At 26.5% G+C, this 21,999-nt stretch overlaps 2 protein-coding genes across 2 annotated transcripts; one reads left to right on the plus strand and one right to left on the minus strand.

Annotated features, from left to right (window-relative positions):
* Positions 1-2,001: 2,001 nt before the first annotated feature.
* LOC135923939 (transcription initiation factor IIE subunit beta-like) lies at positions 2,002-16,487 on the plus strand. The gene is made up of 6 exons (XM_065458961.1): positions 2,002-2,106; positions 2,514-2,815; positions 3,971-4,174; positions 14,715-14,811; positions 15,005-15,129; positions 16,285-16,487. The coding sequence occupies exons 1-6, from the start codon at positions 2,022-2,024 to the stop codon at positions 16,405-16,407; spliced, it is 936 nt and encodes a 311-aa protein (XP_065315033.1). The 5' UTR covers positions 2,002-2,021; the 3' UTR covers positions 16,408-16,487.
* On the minus strand, positions 8,091-12,097 carry LOC135923940 (uncharacterized). Its single transcript, XM_065458962.1, has 5 exons — positions 12,016-12,097; positions 9,567-9,629; positions 9,463-9,523; positions 8,456-8,743; positions 8,091-8,403 (listed from the first exon to the last, which is right to left on the minus strand). The coding sequence occupies exons 1-5, from the start codon at positions 12,089-12,091 to the stop codon at positions 8,124-8,126; spliced, it is 768 nt and encodes a 255-aa protein (XP_065315034.1). The 5' UTR covers positions 12,092-12,097; the 3' UTR covers positions 8,091-8,123.
* Positions 16,488-21,999: the final 5,512 nt, after the last annotated feature.

Raw genomic sequence — 21,999 nt, forward strand, 5'->3', positions numbered from 1 at the left:
TATTTATCGATAGAAAAATTACGAATGCAAGATTTTATTTCTTTTTTTAAATTTCTTAAAATTGGCTTTGGTCTTCCTTTTTCAATAATTAATTTTTTGGTATCAAAATTTCTTGAGCTAAATGATAATATTAATAAATTTTCAATAATACAATTACAATTAATCAACATTAATTTAAAGAAAAAAAAATTTTTTTTAAAAAAGTAAGAAAAAAAATTTAATATAAAAAATTTATTTTTCTTTTATAATAGAATAAGCAATTTTTTATTTGCTTCCCCAATGCTTATATTTTAATCGTAAAATTAAACAATATCATAACATGATTTTCTATTTATTTATTGAAAAAATAAGCAATATTAGATTTGATTCCCTCTTGTATATTTTTTTTGACGTAATAAAAAAATTACACCAAAAAAATATCGTATGAATCATGATTTATTAGTATATTTATTATAGGGAAATAAGCAATATTAAATTTGCTTCCATCATTTTTTAACATAGTAAATATAATAGTAAATTTTTGAACGTAGTAAAAATAATAGTAAATTTTTTAACGTAAATTTTTTATCGTAGTAAAATATTATAAATCTTCTTAACGTTATAAAAAATATATTAATTATTTTAAGGAAGTAATTTTATTTTTTTTTAGCATAGTATAAAGATTATATTAAGTTTATCTAAGAATTTTGTAAAAAAAATTTCAAGGGAAGCAATGCTTCCCTTGCTTCTATGGACGCTTCGTCCCTTAGTAATTTTATGGAATAATTATAATACATTTCACTTTTGTCTTAAGACTTATCTTATATTCCATTTCTTAAAAAGCATTTTTGGTTCACTTTTTTTATATATAAATGCTTTTTTCCAAAAATGTATAAATTATGATGAATATTTTTATAAAAAAATATTAACTTTTACATTCTTTCTTTCAATTTATTGTTTAAGTTATATGCATGCATTTTTGGGGGTCATGGAGTGGAGGGAGGACCAAGGGGGATATTTTTTATTAGCTTAAAATGATATTCACAAAAATTGATAAATTTCTGAAGGGGGGCCCTTGCCCCCCTCCTGGCTACGCTTATGCTTAAAATAGTATTCACTTAATAAATATTTAGACAATCTTATTAATTTTTAAATAATAAAATTAAATCTATATATTACTTAATAGAATGATAAAAGAAATCGTGGGGGCAATCAAAAAAATTTATATTTAGTTCAAGGGGTTAAGATACCATTAAAAAAAAATTTTTGCTTCAGGGGAATATTTAAATTTTTTAGGGGGTTCGAACCCCTGCGCCCCCCCCCCCCTAGCGACGCCACTGAATAGAATGAACTATATGATAATCTTGCTGATCGGAAAATTATTGATTATAGCGAATTAGTTAGCTCATCCGAATATTTTTTGAGAAGACGCAATTCAATTTTTATTGTTGATACTAACATTTTTGAACTCTTATGACTTATAAAAAAATAACGTAAAATATTTTAAGAAAACATTAAAAAAACGTAGCATCTGGATGCTATTATTTTTATATTCAACACATTTAAAACAATATAATATAAAATATAAATAATAAGATATAAATTTTTTGATTGATTGTATAAATATGAATTCCCAAATATTAAGAAAAGGAAACACTAACTCATTAAGGATGCTATTACAAACTTACATTCTTTTCACATATATGTCGTTGATTAATGTACATTACTGTCCTTTAATCAATTTGCACCATAAAACGGCGCTAATCCGATATATTTTACAATTTTAAATATATTTAATACATGAATCGCCAATCTAGTATTATCACATTATATTACTACAGTTTATTTTTTGATATGATTTAATTAATCAGATAATCGATTGTTAATTTTTAATATATATTAATATTCTATAACTAAAGTTATATAACTAATTTTAATATAATATAATATAGAATGACAATACTTTTGAATTAAAATTATTTACAAAAACTAATGACCACTTATTTTCATTAAATTTACATCAATTCATAATATCATATGGTATGGATCCAGCTTTAATCAAAGAACGGGAGAAGTTTAAAAAAAGAGCATTAGCAAATGCCATTGTCAAAAATAAACAGGAACAATGTAAGAATTTATGAGAGTAGGTCCTTATGAGTTATATTTGAAATTTTAATTAAGACACTAGTTTTTAAAATAAAGCTTAGATGTTATATTAATAAAAAAAAGTAAACAATTATTTTGATTATTTCTGAAAAATATTTTAAGTGTATTTGATATAAATATCACTGTTATCAGCTATGAATTTTAAATAACTTTATTTGGAAGGTATATATTTTTTATAGCATATTTGGTATTATTTCTTCCAATTGATATCTGCAAAGTTTTATATACATTTTCTTATTTTTTTGAAAATTTTACACAAATGAATATGTTTTAAGATTAAGATGTTTTTAAATTTTTTGTACAAATTGCCCACTCTAATTAATTAATTTCTTATATATTAAATAATTTTCTCTATAAAATATCAAAAGCCTCAAACAAAAAATCATTAATTGCTTCCACAAACCTTACCACATCATCAACTTCTATTAAGTCTCGATATGAACCTCCCATTAATGAAAATGATTTAAGTATTACATCATTATCACATAACAACCTAGGTGCAGCAACATATACTTCTCATCACAAATTTAATGTATTGACAAAAGTTGTAAAACACTTGAGAGAAAGATTTTTGAAAGGATATTCTGATCATCTATTACTTGAGGAAATACTTGATGAAATGAAACTTCTAGATGTCAATAACAAAATTAAGCTTTGGCTAGAAAATGAGGTTATTAAAAAGTATTTTATATTTATTTCCCAAAAGTTATGAAATGGAAGTTAAATTACCTTATATTTTAATCACTCAGAATTAAACCTAGAAATGCTCAGAAAATAATTCTTAATTGACCAAAAAAAATACTAATCACTTGTGTATAAAACTAAAGCACTCAGATTGAAATATAAATTTCTCAGAAATTAATGAAATTCATATAAAAATTTGGAGCTGTATTTTTTATAATTTTAAGCAATTAAGAAAAAATTCTGAGCAAAATAATAGAAGTATATCTGTTATATAAATCATAATTAAATTTTCAAATCTATTAATATTTAAAAAATAATATTAAAATAACATCTATTTGCTCTTTATTAAAATTTTCGTATAATAAGACTTGCTTATTTTTCTCTCAGGATAATTTCAATAGATTAGATTATAAACCAAAGGGCTGGACCAGACCCAAATCACATATGTGGCTGAGAGTGCTTATCCCCTATTCTGAAACTTCTGAACTACTAAAAGGAAAATAAAGAGATGCCACTTTATGTTTAGGATAATTCTGAATATCTTTTATAAAATGAATAACCAAATGAGTGTATAAATACTGTGTGACAGATTTTTAAAATAAGATGGTTGTTATGACTTCAGTTTTGTGTTTTTAAACAAATGCTAATTTAATGTGTTCGTGAATAAAATTTGTTATATCAGAAAAGAGGGTAATAAATGGCGTTCCTTTTATTATAAACAAATTTAGGAGGTGAAAATATTCATTTTTTTTATTTATATTAAATTGCTATTACCCAAAATATATATTTATAGATTGGAATAAACGCCTTTTATTGTGAATAAATTTTGACTTGAATTGACATATTTTTATTTTACTCCTAGCCAGATCCCAGAATTTTTATAAATTTTTTGTCCAATCTATTTGATCCATCTATTTTTTCTTCTCAAATGTCCGATTCGATCTCTTATTCTAGAAATAGGTCTGACTCCTATCCAAAATAAAATAATATTGGATTGAAGGATTTTTTTTTTCAAAGCAGAAAAATAACTAGAGGGATATTTTGTTTTTATATAGAAGCATTAAGAAAATTAAATAATTAAAATTTTTTATCAAATTCATATCCATACATATAATATAACAAAAGTTACAATAAATTTCAGGCTTTACCCAACAACCCAAAAGTCAAGATGAGTAGTATTAAAAGCTCCGATGGTTCCTCTAAATTTATGTTTAAGGCTCCGTTAGATATAAGGGATAAGCGTTCCTTGCTCAAGCTTTTGGCTTACCGGGACGAACACGGACTCGGAGCCCTGACAATGGAGGAGGTCGAAGAGTCGCTACCCAACGCTCTTAAGATTGTGAAGGTTTTTTCCGCTTTTTTATAACGCCCATGCACTAAGTCATGTAAAAGTCTGTAACGGAGGATTTAAAACCTTCCCGCCCATGTCCCTCCCAGCGGGCGAGCATTAACAATGAGCGGGTGGGAGTTCGGGTTAGATTAACTTGAGAAAATGGTGTCACTAGAAAATAAACAAATTCATTTTTGTTACGAATGAAAGAAAAGAAAAAAACCAAATATAAATTTATTTATTTTTTATTAATCTCCAAAGATCTATGTATAATAAAATATTTTTAAAAATTCATTTTTAACTTTACTCAGATCGATAATATTTTATCTATTTATTTGTATAATATTAATTTTTTTAATGCTATAATATTATCACATAAATTTGGAATGCTAACAAATATTTGAGTAATATATAATTAAAAAATAAATTTAGCTTAAATGAAAAATGTCGTTGGTATGTTCTTTTGGCGTTGCGTTATTAATCCAACGATAGAAAATATATCTTCGCTCAGACGCTTAGCCAGGAATTTTCTACAGGTGGGGGGGGGGGAATAATTTTTTTTACTGAACATTACAAATTTATTAAGATTGATCATCATGCAATGACAATTTCAAAGCACAAATAATATATAAAGTATTGGAAAATTCAAAATATTTAAGAACGAATATTATATTTTTAAAATATTATAGCTATATAAACTGATGGTATGTAAATCACAATAAAATATTGAATTAAACATTGTAAGAATGTTTAAAAGGAATCAAAACATCGTTGATAAATGAAAATTTAATCTTATTTTCGATTGCGCCAATTTTCTCAATTATTTGTTATGTATTGGGGATTTATTCTCAATGTATATTAATATTGAGTAAAGCTATTCATTCAATCGAGTTGATGTCGCTTTTGAGATTGGTTTTTTTTCTATGTAATGAAGGGAAGGTCCTAATAACCGAAAGAATTATGATTTTCCGTCCCTAAACGTTCAACTTTAACGGTAAAATCACCTGCTATTAATATTCCTTCTCATTTTGGAAATTTTTATGAATAATACTCTGACAAGCTTGAAAAATACTTTCTTTCTAAATAATTAACCTAGAGCGTAAACGTTTAAAATGTTGAGATTTCTCGATTTTGCTTTAATATTATTCTATTAAAAGCTTTAAAATTTGAGAAGTATTCAGCCATATCAGTCTTTCTAATCTAATTCCACGATCTTTAGGATTCAAAACTAACTCAATGTTATTTGTATTAATAAACTAGGAAATATCTGTTTCACTAAAAGAACAATAATATTCATTTTTTGGGGGTTTTTAGAAGTTAAATTTAATGGCTTAGTTTAATTGTGTTATTTATTTATCTTGATGTAAGTTGTAGATTTTCAAGTACAGTAAATTTTGCCGATATTTTTAAAATATGACTGTAGGAAAAAAAAGAACAATGAAATTATAGAATCAAGAACAAAATAAGGTTCTATAAGATTATTAAATATTATAAGCAACAGATACAATAATTTTATTAAAAATTTCAAAAATATACTGTATACAAGATACAAAGCGATCTTGTTTCTTAGATTGATACAGGTATACACGGTACTGCCCAACTGTGCTGCATCTTGCCAACATTAGGTCCTTAATGTTGGATAAAACTAGCCACAAATGATTAGAAGCTAATCCTAGTAAAAAGTAATTTTTTTAACAAATGACATATTAGGTATGCAGTAGCTACCTAGTTAGACGGACGCAATCATAAACTAACCTTATAATTGTTTATGCGATATATTCTGATTTCAAAGCTAAGCGCCCACGTCATTGCCTGTTCAGCAAATACAAATAAGATATGATAAAGTCAATAAAATAATTAAAGGTGCCTTAGCCAGAGCCAACATTCCACAAACCTAGAACTACACAATTCACAACCTGATAATAGAACACGACCGGACAGATTCACTTTTATAATAAATGGTAGGCAAATGCATTGGGAGGGATCTTACCTGCATCATATTTTCGCGGAATAGCTAAAAATAAGAAAAAAAATTAATAAATACGCATATTTATATAATAGCTCCTTGCCAATTGTAGTTTCAAGATCCACCCGGAAAGGAAGCTAATATTCTTTTCAAACTAAATAGCCTTTTTTTTACTGAAGAAAAAAAATTAGTTTCGAATTCCACTATAATTTCAAATTATTTAAAGATTCATAGCCATCAACTTATGAATATGATTAATTATTTCTCTTTTTTTTTCATTTATTTATTCATTGTTATTTTATTGGAGTATTATTATTAACTCTTCATTTGTATCTGAAATTTATTATAAAAAAATCTAAAATTTAAGATGGCCGCCAATATTTTTGAAGACTCTTATCTAAAATTAATATTTACTTTGTAAACCCATTTTATAATATGTCATAGCCCTAAGCTAATCGCTAACGCTTATCAGACCTTAACCTGAACCACGTAACACGAATTTCTTATAAAATAATGTACCTAAATTAACCCTAGCCCGCATCTGCATTCACATTTAGCGTTGAATATAAAAATACAGCGTATTTTGATGCCGCTAATTCGCTCTATGAATTAGGTTTGCTTTCCTTAGGTTGCACACATAGAGCAAAAATTTAATATATTTTTTTATAAAAACCATTCTCATACCTAGTAGACATTAAATATTAGAACTTGGCTTTAGCTCATCATACCTAGTTTTGATTAAATTGGGATGAAAAATTAATAACTTAAATTCATATTTATTAGTTGTTTAAGTAGTTATTATATGAAATCATGATATCTTTTATGTGCACATGATGTAGAGTTATAGATTTTACCATATATTTAATCAGTACAATTGTATATAAAATAAATTATACCTACTGTCATTTTTCTCTCATCTGTTTTAAAAAATATTCTTAATAACATAATGTAATTTATATTAGCATACTGGATAAAAAATAAACTTGTAAAAGTATTCAAGTTTTTTTACTAAGCGCCATCTGATGGACAAATTTTTATAATATCTTTTGATGTATTATATTGATATAATTATAATAAAACACCTAAGATTTTGATTTAATTTAAATTAATTAATAAAAATAATTCACAAAAAAAATCCGATATATGATATATTAATGTTATATCCCATTACGATATAAATTACCAACACTTTTAAAAAAAAAGACTATATAATAAGTAAATAAGGTATTATTGGCTGACACTTGAATTCCCAATAAATTTAAGAAAATCGTTACTCCTGCTTATTTCGGGAGATCACCTTCAATGGATTAGATTTTATGATGATTTTCGAATCCATTTTTATTATAATAAGGTTCATTTTAAAAAGAATAATAAATTAAGGTTTAAAAAAAATTATTATTGTTATTTATAAATCTTGTAAGCAAAAACTTAACTTCCTTTTTTTTATATCTTCTAATATCCAATGATTATTCTAAAAAATTTATATGCATTCATAAAAAAAATAGGTTGTTTTTTTTGCTTAATTCAAGTTAATTGAGGAAGGCTACATTTTAATATTTTCTGTTTATTGCAGATGCTATTTCCCCATCTAATTAGCGCATTTTTTCTTCTTTTATAAAAAAGGGCATCTTTGGCAAATTGCAGTTTAAGGATGATTAACTTATATTGTTATTGGAAGCCAAAAATAATTAGGCCAAGTAATTCTTCAAAAAATAACTGATCTTATATTCAGATTTAATTCATAACTCATTTTTTCGGATTTAAGTCCTAACGCGCTTTTAAATAACAGAATTCAATCAATATACCTCTTGAGAAAATAAATTGATAGACTTTAATCGATAATGACCATCGTTATATTTTTATATTTTAATTTATTTATTAGAGATAGGGATATTTGATGCAAAAAAATGTTAAACGAAGGCGTATTAATTTGATTCTGAATTTGGGTAGTATATTATTTAGAAGATAATCGAAAAATCAATAAAAAAATTTTTAAATTCATTCGAATACTTCTTTAAACGCAATGCAATCATTTATAAATGTAATGTATGTGTCATAGTGATTGAGCGATTTATAATTCCGGAAATATTCGTATTCCGGCAGGTATTCGGGCACTGTGCGACTGTCACAGAACTTCGGGAGTTTCGGCTTGAGATCTTGCCAGAAAATATCGATTTTGCGGGTATGGACAGGTATATCGCTGGGCTGGACAAACGAAATACGGTGGTCGGTCTCAAAATTATTTTCGCCATTTTTATCTTCGGGACAATCATAATACCTTTTTTAAAAAAAAAATATAAATATTTATAAATTAAACTATTATACATTACCCTTTCCACGAGTCAGTTATAATAACAGTACCCTCGAGAACATTTTGTCGAACGACATCTAAGAAGGTTTCTCGATTTCTACTCAGGGTGGCCCACAAAAATATTCTGTCTGTATTGGGACAAATGCCTCCGATAATCCAAAGAGCCTTCTTGATTAAAACTCCGTCGCTATTATACTTGCTTTTCCGGACAAGAGACTCATCCATTTCTACGATTTGTCCGGGGCCGCCTACCTTCGCGTGATTGGAGGCTACCCGGAGTTGGCACACTTTTCTAAATTTTTTGTACCTTATAAAGTAGTTTTTAAAAAACGAAAGATATAGGATTATATACCATAGGAAAAATAAAAAAAAATATTACTTTCCTTACCATTCAAACACATAATTATCAAAACGAGGAAAGCTAGAGGGACAAGAAATTTTTTGCCATCAGCTGATTTGTCTTGATTTCTATTGGGCGTTATTAATTTTTTTATAAAAATCGAACGGACAAAGTTAATGAAGGTTAACGGTTCGGTTCGAACAAACAGAGGACAGGACTGAGCCAAATATAAAAAGAAACAATCTTTGGTCCAGAGTATTAAATTTTTGCAAGCTAAAATATTTTAATTTTCAATTTTTTTTTAAACATTAAAATTAACAATAAATTTGCAATTATATTTATAAAAATAAATTTTAATAATCACATAATAATAAATGTGTCTTATTTTAACTATTTTCTTTTTTTTGTAAAAATTAGATAAAAATGGTCATCTCTCATTATTATCTTGATTTTCGAAACCTTTAAGATACCCAAGAATGTAAACCCTTTGACAAAAAAAGGTGAGGATATAAATAAAATCCAAAAAAAAGGTTTGGGTTCATGGGCTTGACAGCATAAAGAAATACTTATTCATTATCAATAAACACACAACTAGTCGATTTAAAAATGGCATCTAGCCGTGTAATAGCACAGCAGTTATGCAACCCTATAATGAGACCAACTCATAATCCTCATCTCTTTTTTACCATTTTGTGGCACATTGATTGATGTTTAATTCTCTCGTTGCTTGTCCAATTTTGTAACGGCCTAAATAAAATAATTATATAAAATATAGAAGAAAAAATGTTACTTATGTAAAGATATATCAACTGTAGAAATAATGGTACGTTGATGACCTTTTCGAAGATAGAATCTATGTAAATAATTATTTTTTTTTAAAATAATTTTTTGGAGCATTTTTTTTAATAACCAATCCTATTTTGAAAAATAACAATTTCGGACACATAAAATAATATTATATTGTTTAAAAAATTAGAGCTAAATTTTAAATAAAGGTAAGTAAATAACAATAAATTTTGAATTAAAATTAGAAAATTTAATCGTCTTCTTAATGATTGCTCCAATTTTTGAATAATTTGCTCAACAATCACAAAAATTTCACGAAATTCATGGTCAATATTGATATATATATATAATGATACATATTTCATAAACGGAAGATAATGGTTGTAAGTGCATAGCATCAATAATCAGTCGAGGTACATGAGTCAGAGAGTGCGAATATTTTTTTTAAAAAAAAGAATTTTTAATATTTGGAAAGAGAAAGAACTTTTACCGGTTGGGAACATATTGTGATATTTGGGGAAAATTTCTTAATAATTAAGGGGAAACGTCTTAAAATAGGGATATATTGATTATGTTTAAATCAGGCCGATAATTAGCTGACATATTAATTATGTATTGGATAGTGAGCGGATGCCTCTATGAATAATTTAATTAATAAAAAATTAAAGTGAGATAGATAAATATATATATATATAGCATTATAGATATATATATATATATAGCATTATAAAAAAATAAAATAGATTATTATTATGTATTATTTTTTTTACAAATGCCGATTTAAAAATAAACAACTATATTTAAAAAATAATAATAAACCAAAAAGACGACTATTTTATATAACAAAAATAAACTAAATTCATATCAACTCACTGCCTACAGCAAATATTATTATGTATCTGAAGTTGCAATATAATAATATTGGCTATTCTCATAGTCTCCTCCAAATCTATATTATTCGTTTAAAAAATATTGCACAACATTGTTGTATAATTAATGAATCTATTTTACACATTCCAATGCAAAAAGAAAATCGGTTGTCTTATTGAATCCAATAAAGTATCTGCTTCAGGTGAAATATTTGGTTCATTCCTATATTTCTCCAAGGGCACTCAAGATAGGCTCTTCTAGATCCAAAACTGAGGTATCCGCTTGATGCCGTAGACTCCATCTGGTCGGGCATGGCATGTCTTTTTCAGATTTTTCTTGTAGCACAAGAAGTCTCAGAAATAATTTTATTATGTAAATATTGTCTATTTAAATATCTGAACATTTCGTAGATTAGAAATTTTGCCTAATCATAGTTATTAATAGAAATAGATTAAATAGAATTATACTTAGGCAATTTTTTATACACGGCAGAGAACGGGAATCAAATATGGCTAAGTTAAGTGAATAGCTGCACAATGTACATAAATTGCAGTTGGGAATATTTTTTTAATAAACGCTTGAACTCCATTATATACTTCATTTTCAATAGTTTCATTTAATTATATTTTCTGTAACTATTATTGGTGGTCATATATTTTTTATATTAAATTATACTACTTTTAGGTCTTTTGGTTGACAAAATTTTCTTATATCCATCGGTGTTTTTTAAAAAAAATTATACTTTAAATTTTCACGGGATAAAATATTAATACACAAGGAAAAAATATTAATACACAAGGAAAAAATATTAATATTTGAAATAAAAATCTAAACACATTTCATGAAAGCCTTTTATATTTTTTCAAAATTAATTTATAATCTGCATTTTGCTATGCCCCCCCCATTTGGCTACGCGCCTGCATTATATTTTTAAAATTTGCTAAGAGGGAGTGTAAAATCAAATTATATTTTTTAAGAAAATGTCTTCAAATGCTATATGGAAAGGAAGCTATGCCTTCTAGATTATATGTTTTAAAGAGTTATAAAATTTTATCATATTGTTGAGTTTTTCGACACTTAAATTTAATCTATATTAACATCACCACACAAGATAAAAATTATACTCTTTTATTTAGAGAATATATTTTTATATTATAATCTTGAAAGAAACTACTAAAAAAAAACATGGTAAAAATATCAAAAAATATGATACCGTTTCGAACTCAATATTTTGATTCAAAATGAGTGGCCTTGTTAAGTGGCTCGATTTGAGCCGATTTTTATAAACGGCTAACTCAATATTTTAGCCAGAAAAATATCGTTCTCGAGATTTCGCTAATATATGTCTTAACCTTTAGCCTATCTATGAGCAAAATCTTTAAGCTTAAGTGATATTTTTCTGGATAAACAACCCTAAAAATAAGGTATTTTGTCGTAATTCCATTTTTTTTAAAAAAATTTGGGATTAGATAAATATTACTCATGATTAATCGAGTTAAGAAGGACCCAAATCAAAAATTCGAATAATATTTTTAAAAATATTAATTTTTTCTCAAAAATCGAAATAAATTTTTTTTACTTACTTTTCCAAATTGAAAATGATTTGTGACACCCGCGGCATCGGTACCGAAATCCGTGTTTATTTTTTTCGAGCCTCATCTCCTGGCAACAGATGTTGATCGATGGTATGAATTTATTAGTCAAACAAAAATTATGCGCTATCGCTTGATTATGAATTTTTCCGCCCTCATCGAGGTCGGATACGAATGCGTGAGGCATCATTATGTTTTTTTGTTTAAAAAAAAATTATATTGATTTTTTTATGTGGATTTAAAAGAAAGAAAATAATATTTTTAATTTTAATGAATTTTTAAAAAAAATGGTTATTGCCTCTCTGGGGGGGGGGGGGGGTTTATTATTTTATTTTTTGTTATTTTTTTTCTGTTTATTTTTTTCGGTAAGTCACTGAAACTCGGGGAAATTTTTATTATTATTTTATTTTTAAATATTTTTTATTTATTTTTATTAAAAAACAATGGTAAGTCATTGAATCGCAGGGAAATTTTTTTATTTTGTAAAACTCTTTTTTTTGCCTTTAAAATTTGATTTATAGCTGTGAAAAAGGAAAAAATAGAAAGTAATGTAGAATAATTACAAATATTTTTAAATAATTTGGAATATAAATTTTAGCAGCTTCTCCTAACCCTGCGTTCGCGGGGTGAAATGTTTTTTTTTCCTACAGGACTAAAAAAAATTTATAACGAGCTAGTCCCGAGTTGATTTGAAATATAGCAATTGATAAAAAAAAATTTTATTCGAATGAATGTATGAGGTTTATTTATCCCTTATTCACGGTTAGCGCGAATTCGCGACGATGAATATAAAAATACCACATATTTTTTTTTATAGTTCGCCCGGGTTAACTGTGAATGAAGGGTTATGCGGACTCAAAAAAACAGTTTAAAACTTAAAAACTTAACTGTGTTAAAAATGAAATTAATTTTTCTCACATTATATTTATATATTTTCCCCTTGAAAATGATTTAAGCTATTGTAAATTTAGATGATATATATCTAAGGGATTTTTTTTTAGTAGCAACGTCTTTTGCCTCTCTAACCATGCCATGAATATGAAGGTTAGGAATATTTGACCTGGAGGAAATGTTTATGCATTTATAATTCCACGCTAGCGATTACGTTTTTTTATGCCTGGATTAGCGGATTAAAATCGCCAATATGGTCGAATGTGCTAATTTTTCTCTATTTGGGCATTAAAAAAATACTATTCTGAAAAAAATAATATAATGGATATCTATAATTTTTAAATTTTTTTAATAAAAGGAACTATGCCATGAATAGAAATTAAATATGATCTACACATAGGCGTAGTGGGGGGGGGGGTGAGCAAGGGAAAATTTCCTTCTCTTTCTGAAATTAGCTTGTTCTCGTAATTATCATTTTATTAAAAAAATTTTCCCTTCTCCAAAAATGTATACAATATATCACGACAAACAATAATTTAAAAGAAAATAAAGTTGAAGTAAATAATTTTTTTAAAATAATGACGATAATTCAAAATTTTTTTTATATATATAAAGAGTCACAAACCAAAATTTCAAATAAAAATATTCATGGATTGCCCACATATATTTATATTTCTCAAACCTTATTTTCCTTAACCTTAAGATAAGGCTTAAGCAACTAGTTTAGTTTTGGTAAGCCAGAACCAATCATAACTTTTGGTAGAAGGGTGTGGACTGGGGGCCTTACCTAAAAAAATTCATATATCTATCTTCTTTATGCTATCCTTCTTTCATGTGGGTGGGTCACTTTGAAAAATTATAAGCATTTTAGAATTAGGTATTATTTATCTAATTATTTTAAAATGTATATAATTTGTAATAAATGACTTAGGTAATTATTAAATGTTTTCTTTTATTCAATCATGAGGGGGGGGGGGTCTGAGCCTCAAATGCCATCCCATAATTAGGCCCCTTCAACTAGTTTAGACACACTACATATTTTATGTTCAAACTGGACAAGTTAGAAATATCTCTTTTTTCTACACCTATTTCCAGTTTTCGATTTTGAGAATTTTTTTTTACTAGAAGGTTATCATGTCGGGTAATTTTATGAAAATTTCTCATTTCGCCTATATTAAGTCTAAATTGATTCTATTCTTACAAACTCTTATAATATTTAGTTTAATCTATATATTATATTATATCATTATAGTAAATTTTGAATCTTTCTTACTCTCTAAATTTTCATTTATTTGGATAATTCACTGAGGTTAAAATTTACCCTGGGGGTGGTGCATGGGAACTGGTCACATATTCATGGTCCTTATTTTATGATAGCATCTTTAAATGTTTAATCTCCTGGTGTTATACCATATTAGTGACATCGCTAGGAAAGGCAAAAAAATCATCCTTTGGGCCCTAAAATGTATCTTGAACACCTAAAATATTTTATATTTGAGGCTCGAACCGAAGTCAATCAGGTCCTGCACTATTACATGACTATAGCTAACCATAACGACGTGACTAATTTTGACCAAGATGTTATTTTAGATTAAATATCTAAATGTGTAATCCGAATTTAAGGAAGATGATTTTACTATTAACATGTTTCCAATTTATTTTACTATAAATATTAGTCAATAAAAAAAAATTTTAAGTCACTGGATTATAAAAAGGCAATTTCTCAATTTTGAGCTGCAATCCTAGTGGCTTTATATAATGTTGACCATCATTTTATTCGATATTTTTTATTTTTCTAGCAAATCGAAGATTCGGTTATCATTCTAACTCGGCCCGGCGATAAAAAGAAAATAATTTTCCACGATGACGAATCATGCAAGTTTTCCATCCATCCAGGTTATTTTTCTATTTATGTTTAGTGCATATTGATTTCTTTTACCCCCCCCCCCTCCTTCCCCCCTTTTTCTTTCTATTTTTTTTTAACTTTTGCACTAATTATTATTATTGTAATTATTATAGTATTTGAAGGGATACAAATAACTTATTTAAAGTTATGTTTTTTACTCCAAAAATATTTATTATCTTTAAGATTTCGTGAAAATCTGGAAAAGCATAAATATCGAGAATATCGACGAATCTAAAATCGAAGAATCCTTGAGGAACAAAGGAATCAACGCTATGAAATCTAACAACTCAGAATTCCCCTCTGATAAAGTTTTACACTTTTTTTTCTTCTCTTCAAAATAAATTTTAATACCTAATTATGTTATGATATAATTTTTATTCTGTTATTTAAGAAACTCTCTAAACTTTCCCTTTTTTTCTGCAAAATTTTTGAGTTTTCTATATTAAAAGGAGATAAGGGTAGACCAGGGATGGTTGAGCCACTTTTCGTTCAAACCTGAATGGATTCAAAAATATTAGACTAATCTGAATAAATAAAATACCTTCTGATTCCTAAAAGTATAGGCTATTGGAAATAGTTAATATATATTATAAAAAAATTATGCTTATTTAAAAAATTCAGTCTGAATTTTTTTGTTAACCCAATCATGGTACGTTAGGACACCTATATATGATAGTTGATCCACACATAAAATAGAAATCTAAATATAAGAATATATTTTTTTTGGATAAATTTATTGACAATATCATAATACGTATTAATTAAGTAAAATAAATTAAATCGAATTTAGAGATTTTAAAAATTATGAGAATTTTTGTAAAAAAAAAATTAAAATAAAATAAAATACTATTTAAAGTATATTATATTAAAAATTAAATATGCCAAAACTAATAGAGCCAACTATCCTATGACTAACCGTGACCTATCGCACGAACTTTATAGTATAATTCAAAATCATATTAATTCTTATGATTCTGAAAAATTGTCAGATTAAAAAATAGGGTTTAAACTTTCCTGTAATTCATTAATTATGATTTTAAAAGTTCTTTATAAATCTAATTTTTGTTACATTTGATATGCTAAAATATTTATATTTTTCAAATTTTTTTTAAGCCAATAATATATGACGTAATTATCTATACTAGGCTGAAATTTCCAGTCTTGTAAATTAATAGCTTAAATTATTGATTTGAGTGGGCTAACTTTCTCATGTACTCAACGTGCCTCCGTTTCCCATATTATTCATACATAAGATGTGATATATTACTTATTATTGTACATTTTATCATTTAGTTCTGATATATTTAAAATTCTAATATCAACTATATCTTATTTTAAAATTTTATGATAGGACAGGTTAAATACTAAATATTTTATACACTCTCCGGTAACCCTAAAAATTTCGGATCTTTTGATGACAAATCTTATAATAGTCAAATAATTTTTATACACTAATATTTTAGCTTACCGCAAGCCAAAGAAGTAGAAGACGCAGACTCAATAAACCTAGAGCTCAAAAACCTTTATCTATGAAATTTAATGAACATATGGTCGGAGTATTGCAGGATTATACGATCAATAAATGACTCCAATGTGTGTTATGTTTGATACGATGAGTTATTTATATAAAAATATTTAAATAGGAGAATAAATAATTATTTTTTTTTGCATTTTTGCAAATTTATTTCACAATTCTCTGTGTTTATAATATATATTTTTTTAACGTTTACATGAGCCCTCTATGGGCTTGGTTCATACTTTTCATTTTTTTATTAAATAGCTGGAATGGATAGGCCTAAATTTGTTTTTAAATCGTAATCTTTAAATTTATAATTATTATAACAAAAGACCTGCCGACCCGGTCTATATCTGTCTCTGAGTATTTTCGAGCGATTAAAAAAATTTTTAAAATATAGAAATAAATGATATTATAATTTAGATTTTATGTAAAGTTTGACAGAAACTATTTACAAAATAGAGCCAAAATGATTTATGATGACAAAATTAAAATATTATATTCCGCGCCATAAAACAATTAAACTTTTTTAAAAAAATTCGGTCGCAAATATTTTATATCCCGGGCCTTTAAATATTTACCTCTGCAGGCCTTTGATATTGATTTTATGGCTCTAATTTAACCAATTTCAGATTTGTTGGAATGAGCAACATCATTTCTAGGCCGTGCCGCGACTATGTAAAGATAATAATAGGCCCCTTATAGATTGCGAAAAAATTTCTACCGGAAAAGAAAAGGCTTTTTAAACAGGCGAGGAAGAAGGTTAACCATATCAATAACTCATAAGAATTTTATAGGTTTTTTATTATTACTGTATTTAAAAATGAAAGTTAAAGCTGATCATTCTTCTTTTCTTTTTTTTTACCAACTAAACTTGTTTTCCTATACATTTAAAGGATTAATTAGTAAAAATATTTTATTGTTGCCTAAATAATTGGAGAGAGGGTAGAAATTCACTTTTACAATCAGGAATTGATTAAAATAAACAACCGAGACTCTAAATATTGGCGCAGATATAAGTATGCTACTGTTCTTATTGTGTAAGATTGTTTTGAAACGGCCGTCAATTTTATCATATATTCTTTGGCCGGCGGAATGTCTTTGCATACGTAACTGTAATACGTCTTTAATATATTTAAAAAAAATATATATAATTAAATTTAAAAAGTTCAAAGCCTTTCCTTCTTTTAACATCCTTCAAAACCTTATCTTATTACCTTTATTTCTTAGACCATGCACAGGGCTTCGAACCAGAACGAAAACCGTTATAATTTTTAGAACCATAACCTTAACCGAACCGTTATAAAGAAAAAAAAGGGAACCGAACTGTTCTAAATATTTTGAACAAGTTTAAACCTGTTCGTGGCAGTTTTTAAAATTAATTAATTTTAAATTATTAATCTAAATTTGAAATTTAAATTTTCCTTTGGAACGATTTAAATTCGTGGTTTTTTTCCAAATTAAATCGCCATTATCTTCCTATCAATAAATAGTTTATTTTTTTATTACTTTATATACTCAATTTAATAGAGATTAGGCAAATTGCTAGTTAATTAGATAAGAAAAAATCTTCATGGGGAAATTAAATCAGGATAAAAATATAAATTAAAAAGATTTTTCTTTATGATTGATTTTTTTTAAAAAATCGAATTTATAAAAACTGGAACTAACCGAAAAGAGCCGTTGTAAATTCTAAACCGAACCGATATTGATTTTTTCAAAAAAAACTAAAATGGAACAAAACTTTTATAAAATTTTTAACTAAAAACCGAAACGAACTTAACGGTTCGAAGCCCTGACCATGCATAGTCAAGGGGTGGTTGAGACAAATTTGCAAACTGCCCCTCAATTCTCAAAAAATGAATAATTATGTCATTTATAAACGATTATAGACATATTAAAAGAATGGCTAATTGAAATTTTTCAGAAAGAAACCATTTTTCATTTTAAAAAGTATAGTAAAGAGACCTAAATTATTTTTCATTAAATATCATCTGATTAAAAGTCTGCAATAGTCGGGCCACTTCCAATAAAATTTATGGAGAGAAAAGCCACCTAAACCACTTTAAGAAAACTCTACGCCTTTTTAAGGCGATGTCAAAAACATCAAAAAAATAAATTCACAAACTTTCGAAATTTTGATGAATATAAAATAATTTAGCTATTTTGAATGTAAAAAAAACATGTCAAAGACATATTCTTATTAAATTTTATAAATTTCAAAAATTTAACATTGCTATTTAAATTTGCGATAGTTTTCAAACTTTACGAATTTTTTTAAGAATGATTTCGGACACAACCTAAACAACAAAATAAATCATAATGTATGGTATGTTTTTTTAAAAAATAAATAAATTTGTCGCACTGGTGGCACTTCGTTTTCATATAAAATAGTCTCATTTTTGACATCTATGATCGAAATGAAGAGTATAGCTATGTTTTCCAAATACAAAGGTCTCATTTCCTTATCTATTTGGCGCCAAGTCACGATCATACTATAATTGGTGGAATTGAACTGCGACAATACCATCGGCGTTTTTATTTGAGGAACCAAATCGTGCCCTTTAATGATTTTTTTATGTTTGCAAAAATTACCTATCTTACCCTGCCACGTTTAGCACGAATCCGCGGCGATGTATAAATATGCTGCGGAGTAGTTCTGTTAAACAGCTCGTTTTGAGTCATTTTTTAAAAAACGGATAACTCAATATTTTTTCCAGAAAAATATTACTCAAACCTTAAGATGTTGCTCATAGATGGATCTGAGGTTTGAACATCTATTAACGAAATCTCGAGGCTTACGTTAATATTTTCCTTACTAAAATATTGAGTTAGCCGTTTTTAAAAATCGACTCGAATCGAGTAGTTTAACAGAAGTATAAAATATATGCTGTATATTTGTATAGTTCACCGCGAATTCGCACTATCTCTGAATAAAGAGTTAGGCTACATTTATAGTAAGCGCGATTCGTTCAAACGATACGAAATTTTTCGCTACATATTTTTACATAATCTAGCCAATAATAAGTATAATATATAAATACTGGGTGAAACATTCCAAATCGCTACAGATGTTTACGTATATTTATTAAAAAATATTTCCATAATGAATCAGCTATAATTTCGCTAACGATTAATTTCGCATCGCTTGAACGAATCGCGCTTGCTATAAACGAAGCATTAAGGTTAAAAATATAAAAATTTAAGTTTGTGTAATGACTTTTAAAAGTATATTTTTTTTAATGAGCTGATTTTGTTTAGATATTCATCAAATTTATTATAAATTTATAATCTATACTATTGGTAATAATATTTAAAAACTTACCTTTTATGAGTACTTTACCATCATAACCTGAATAGGATAAAAGATTAATTATATTTTAAAAAAATGAATTAAAATTTGAATAAATTTTTAAAAGATGAATAACAAAATAAAATGCTGAATATTTAATTCTTTAAATCAAATTGAAACAAACGAAATGCTATGCAATGAATTAATATAGTTGATATTCTTCGTATTATAGTATAGTTATTATATGAACATTTTTTAGGATAGGCTAAGTTTTCCCTAATATTTGTCAGGCCGAAAATTCGCGTAAAATATTTTTAAGGTTGAGTTGGTTCGGAAGTTTGCAAGCATTTTTTTATAGCTTATTAGGCAAATTCATCTTTTTCCTTCATTAAAAATTATTACCGGGCAAGATAAAAAAAATTTTGAGCCTGACTAAAGAAATTTTTGCTGTGCAGGCCAAGCTGATTTTTATTAGTTATCGATTTTGATCAATATATTTTTAAAAATAACTATATCTTTAATGAGCAAATCTATAAGTTTTTTCTATACTTATGCAATTTTTTTTACATTTGAAATGTGACATGGCTGAATACGCGTTCGAGAAATTTGTTGATTTTGTATAGTTTGCGTAAATTTGAACGTAATATCCCCCATTTTTGGGCAGATCATTGACAATGAAATTGTTCAGCATCTTAACAGAAATGTTATAATGAATTTCACAGATGTGCTAGAGGGGGGAGGGAAAATGCCAGCCACTCTCGGCAAGTTTGTTAAAATACGAATAACTTATATTCGTGTGAATCAACTTGACATTTTTCCAATCGAACAACCTCGAATTTATAAGAATCGAACGAATGTTTTATTATTTACTTAAATAATGAAACTAGTGTTGTTAAACGGCTAACTCTATTTTAGCCAGAAAAATATTGCCTATTGAGATTTCGCTAATAAATGTCCAAACCTTCTTGCCATCCAAGACCAAAATTTTCAATTTTCAAGCTTGCTTAATTTTTTCTCTATAAAATATTGAGTTAGCCGTTTTTTAAAAATCGGTTCAAATCGAGCCGTTTAACAGCACAAAATAAAACCATTAATTGTATTCGCAAAAAAATAATTTTTTGAAAAATTGAAAAAAAATGGATTATACAAATAATTCTATTTTTCTAATTTTTTGTTAAATGAATTTTTTTTTAAAATAATTTTTATATTAAAATAAATTGATTAGATCAGTGTTCATTGTTTCTAATTGGTAACCACAAACTCTCAAAATGATATATAAATCAAAATGGCTCAAAAGCTTATAGCAAAATAAAATTATCTGAATTTGTGGGATAGGTTTTCTAAACATTATTATGAATAAAATTTTGACGAGATCATTTATATTTATATCTACTCAAATTTTCTATTTAAAATAAAACAAATTTTAAAAAAATGTATAAGTAATTGTTAAATTTTCGCGGGAAGACTGGGGTTGGTTAGACCTAACTGTACAAAATTTCTATAATCTAACTAAATGCCGCTTCATAACCAGCAGTGCCTAGAGTAATTTTCACTATACCCGGAGTAAAATAAGCCATTTGTTGGGGGGGGGGTGAGGGGGTAAGGTAAGCTCATTTTATTAATGGATAATTTATAAATAAAACACATTTTTATACAATTATTAAATAAATTTTAAATATGCCGGGGTTCAGTGTATATAACTAACCACAGACAACATGCCCCAGGTTCCCAAAAAAATTTTAATATAAAAATGTATAAAAAATATTTTATTAAGATAACGTTAGTTTCAGTTTAAAATAACCGAATTATAAAGTTAAATTTTTTATGCATAATATTTACATAATTTTAAATCATTCATTTTATTAGGTAAAATTTCACCATACTTACGTATTTTAGGAAATAAAGTATAGATGTCAATCCATTTTTTCTATAAAATGCCGATCCAAATTTAAAAATGTTAGATATTAAGCCAGATGGCAGAGATGCGGATAGAATAAAAAAAAATTCATTTAATAAATGTTTAAAATTTGTCCCTTTAAACAAAGATGCTCATTTAAATGTTAACAAGAATATATTTTATAAAGGATACAGAAAGAAATTTACAAATATAACATAACAAAATTGTTTATATGAATTCCTTATTCTAATCTATATCAATAAAATATTTAATGACTTACCCTATCTAGGTATTTAAGATCTTGAAAGATTTTAACATTGACAGGGTCGGTAAATACATAAACGATATAACTATATGTAATTATATCTAAAGGTAAATTGGAAGAAAGATTTGATAACGATACATCAGGATCAAATTTTTGTCCAAGCTCCTTTATATAATAAGTATGATTCATATGAGAAAAATTGGAAGGA

The sequence above is a fragment of the Gordionus sp. m RMFG-2023 genome, chromosome 2, assembly GCF_954871325.1.
Source record: "Gordionus sp. m RMFG-2023 chromosome 2, tfGorSpeb1-WG-v2, whole genome shotgun sequence".
Classification (NCBI taxonomy): Eukaryota; Metazoa; Nematomorpha; class Gordioida; order Chordodea; family Parachordodidae; genus Gordionus; species Gordionus sp. m RMFG-2023.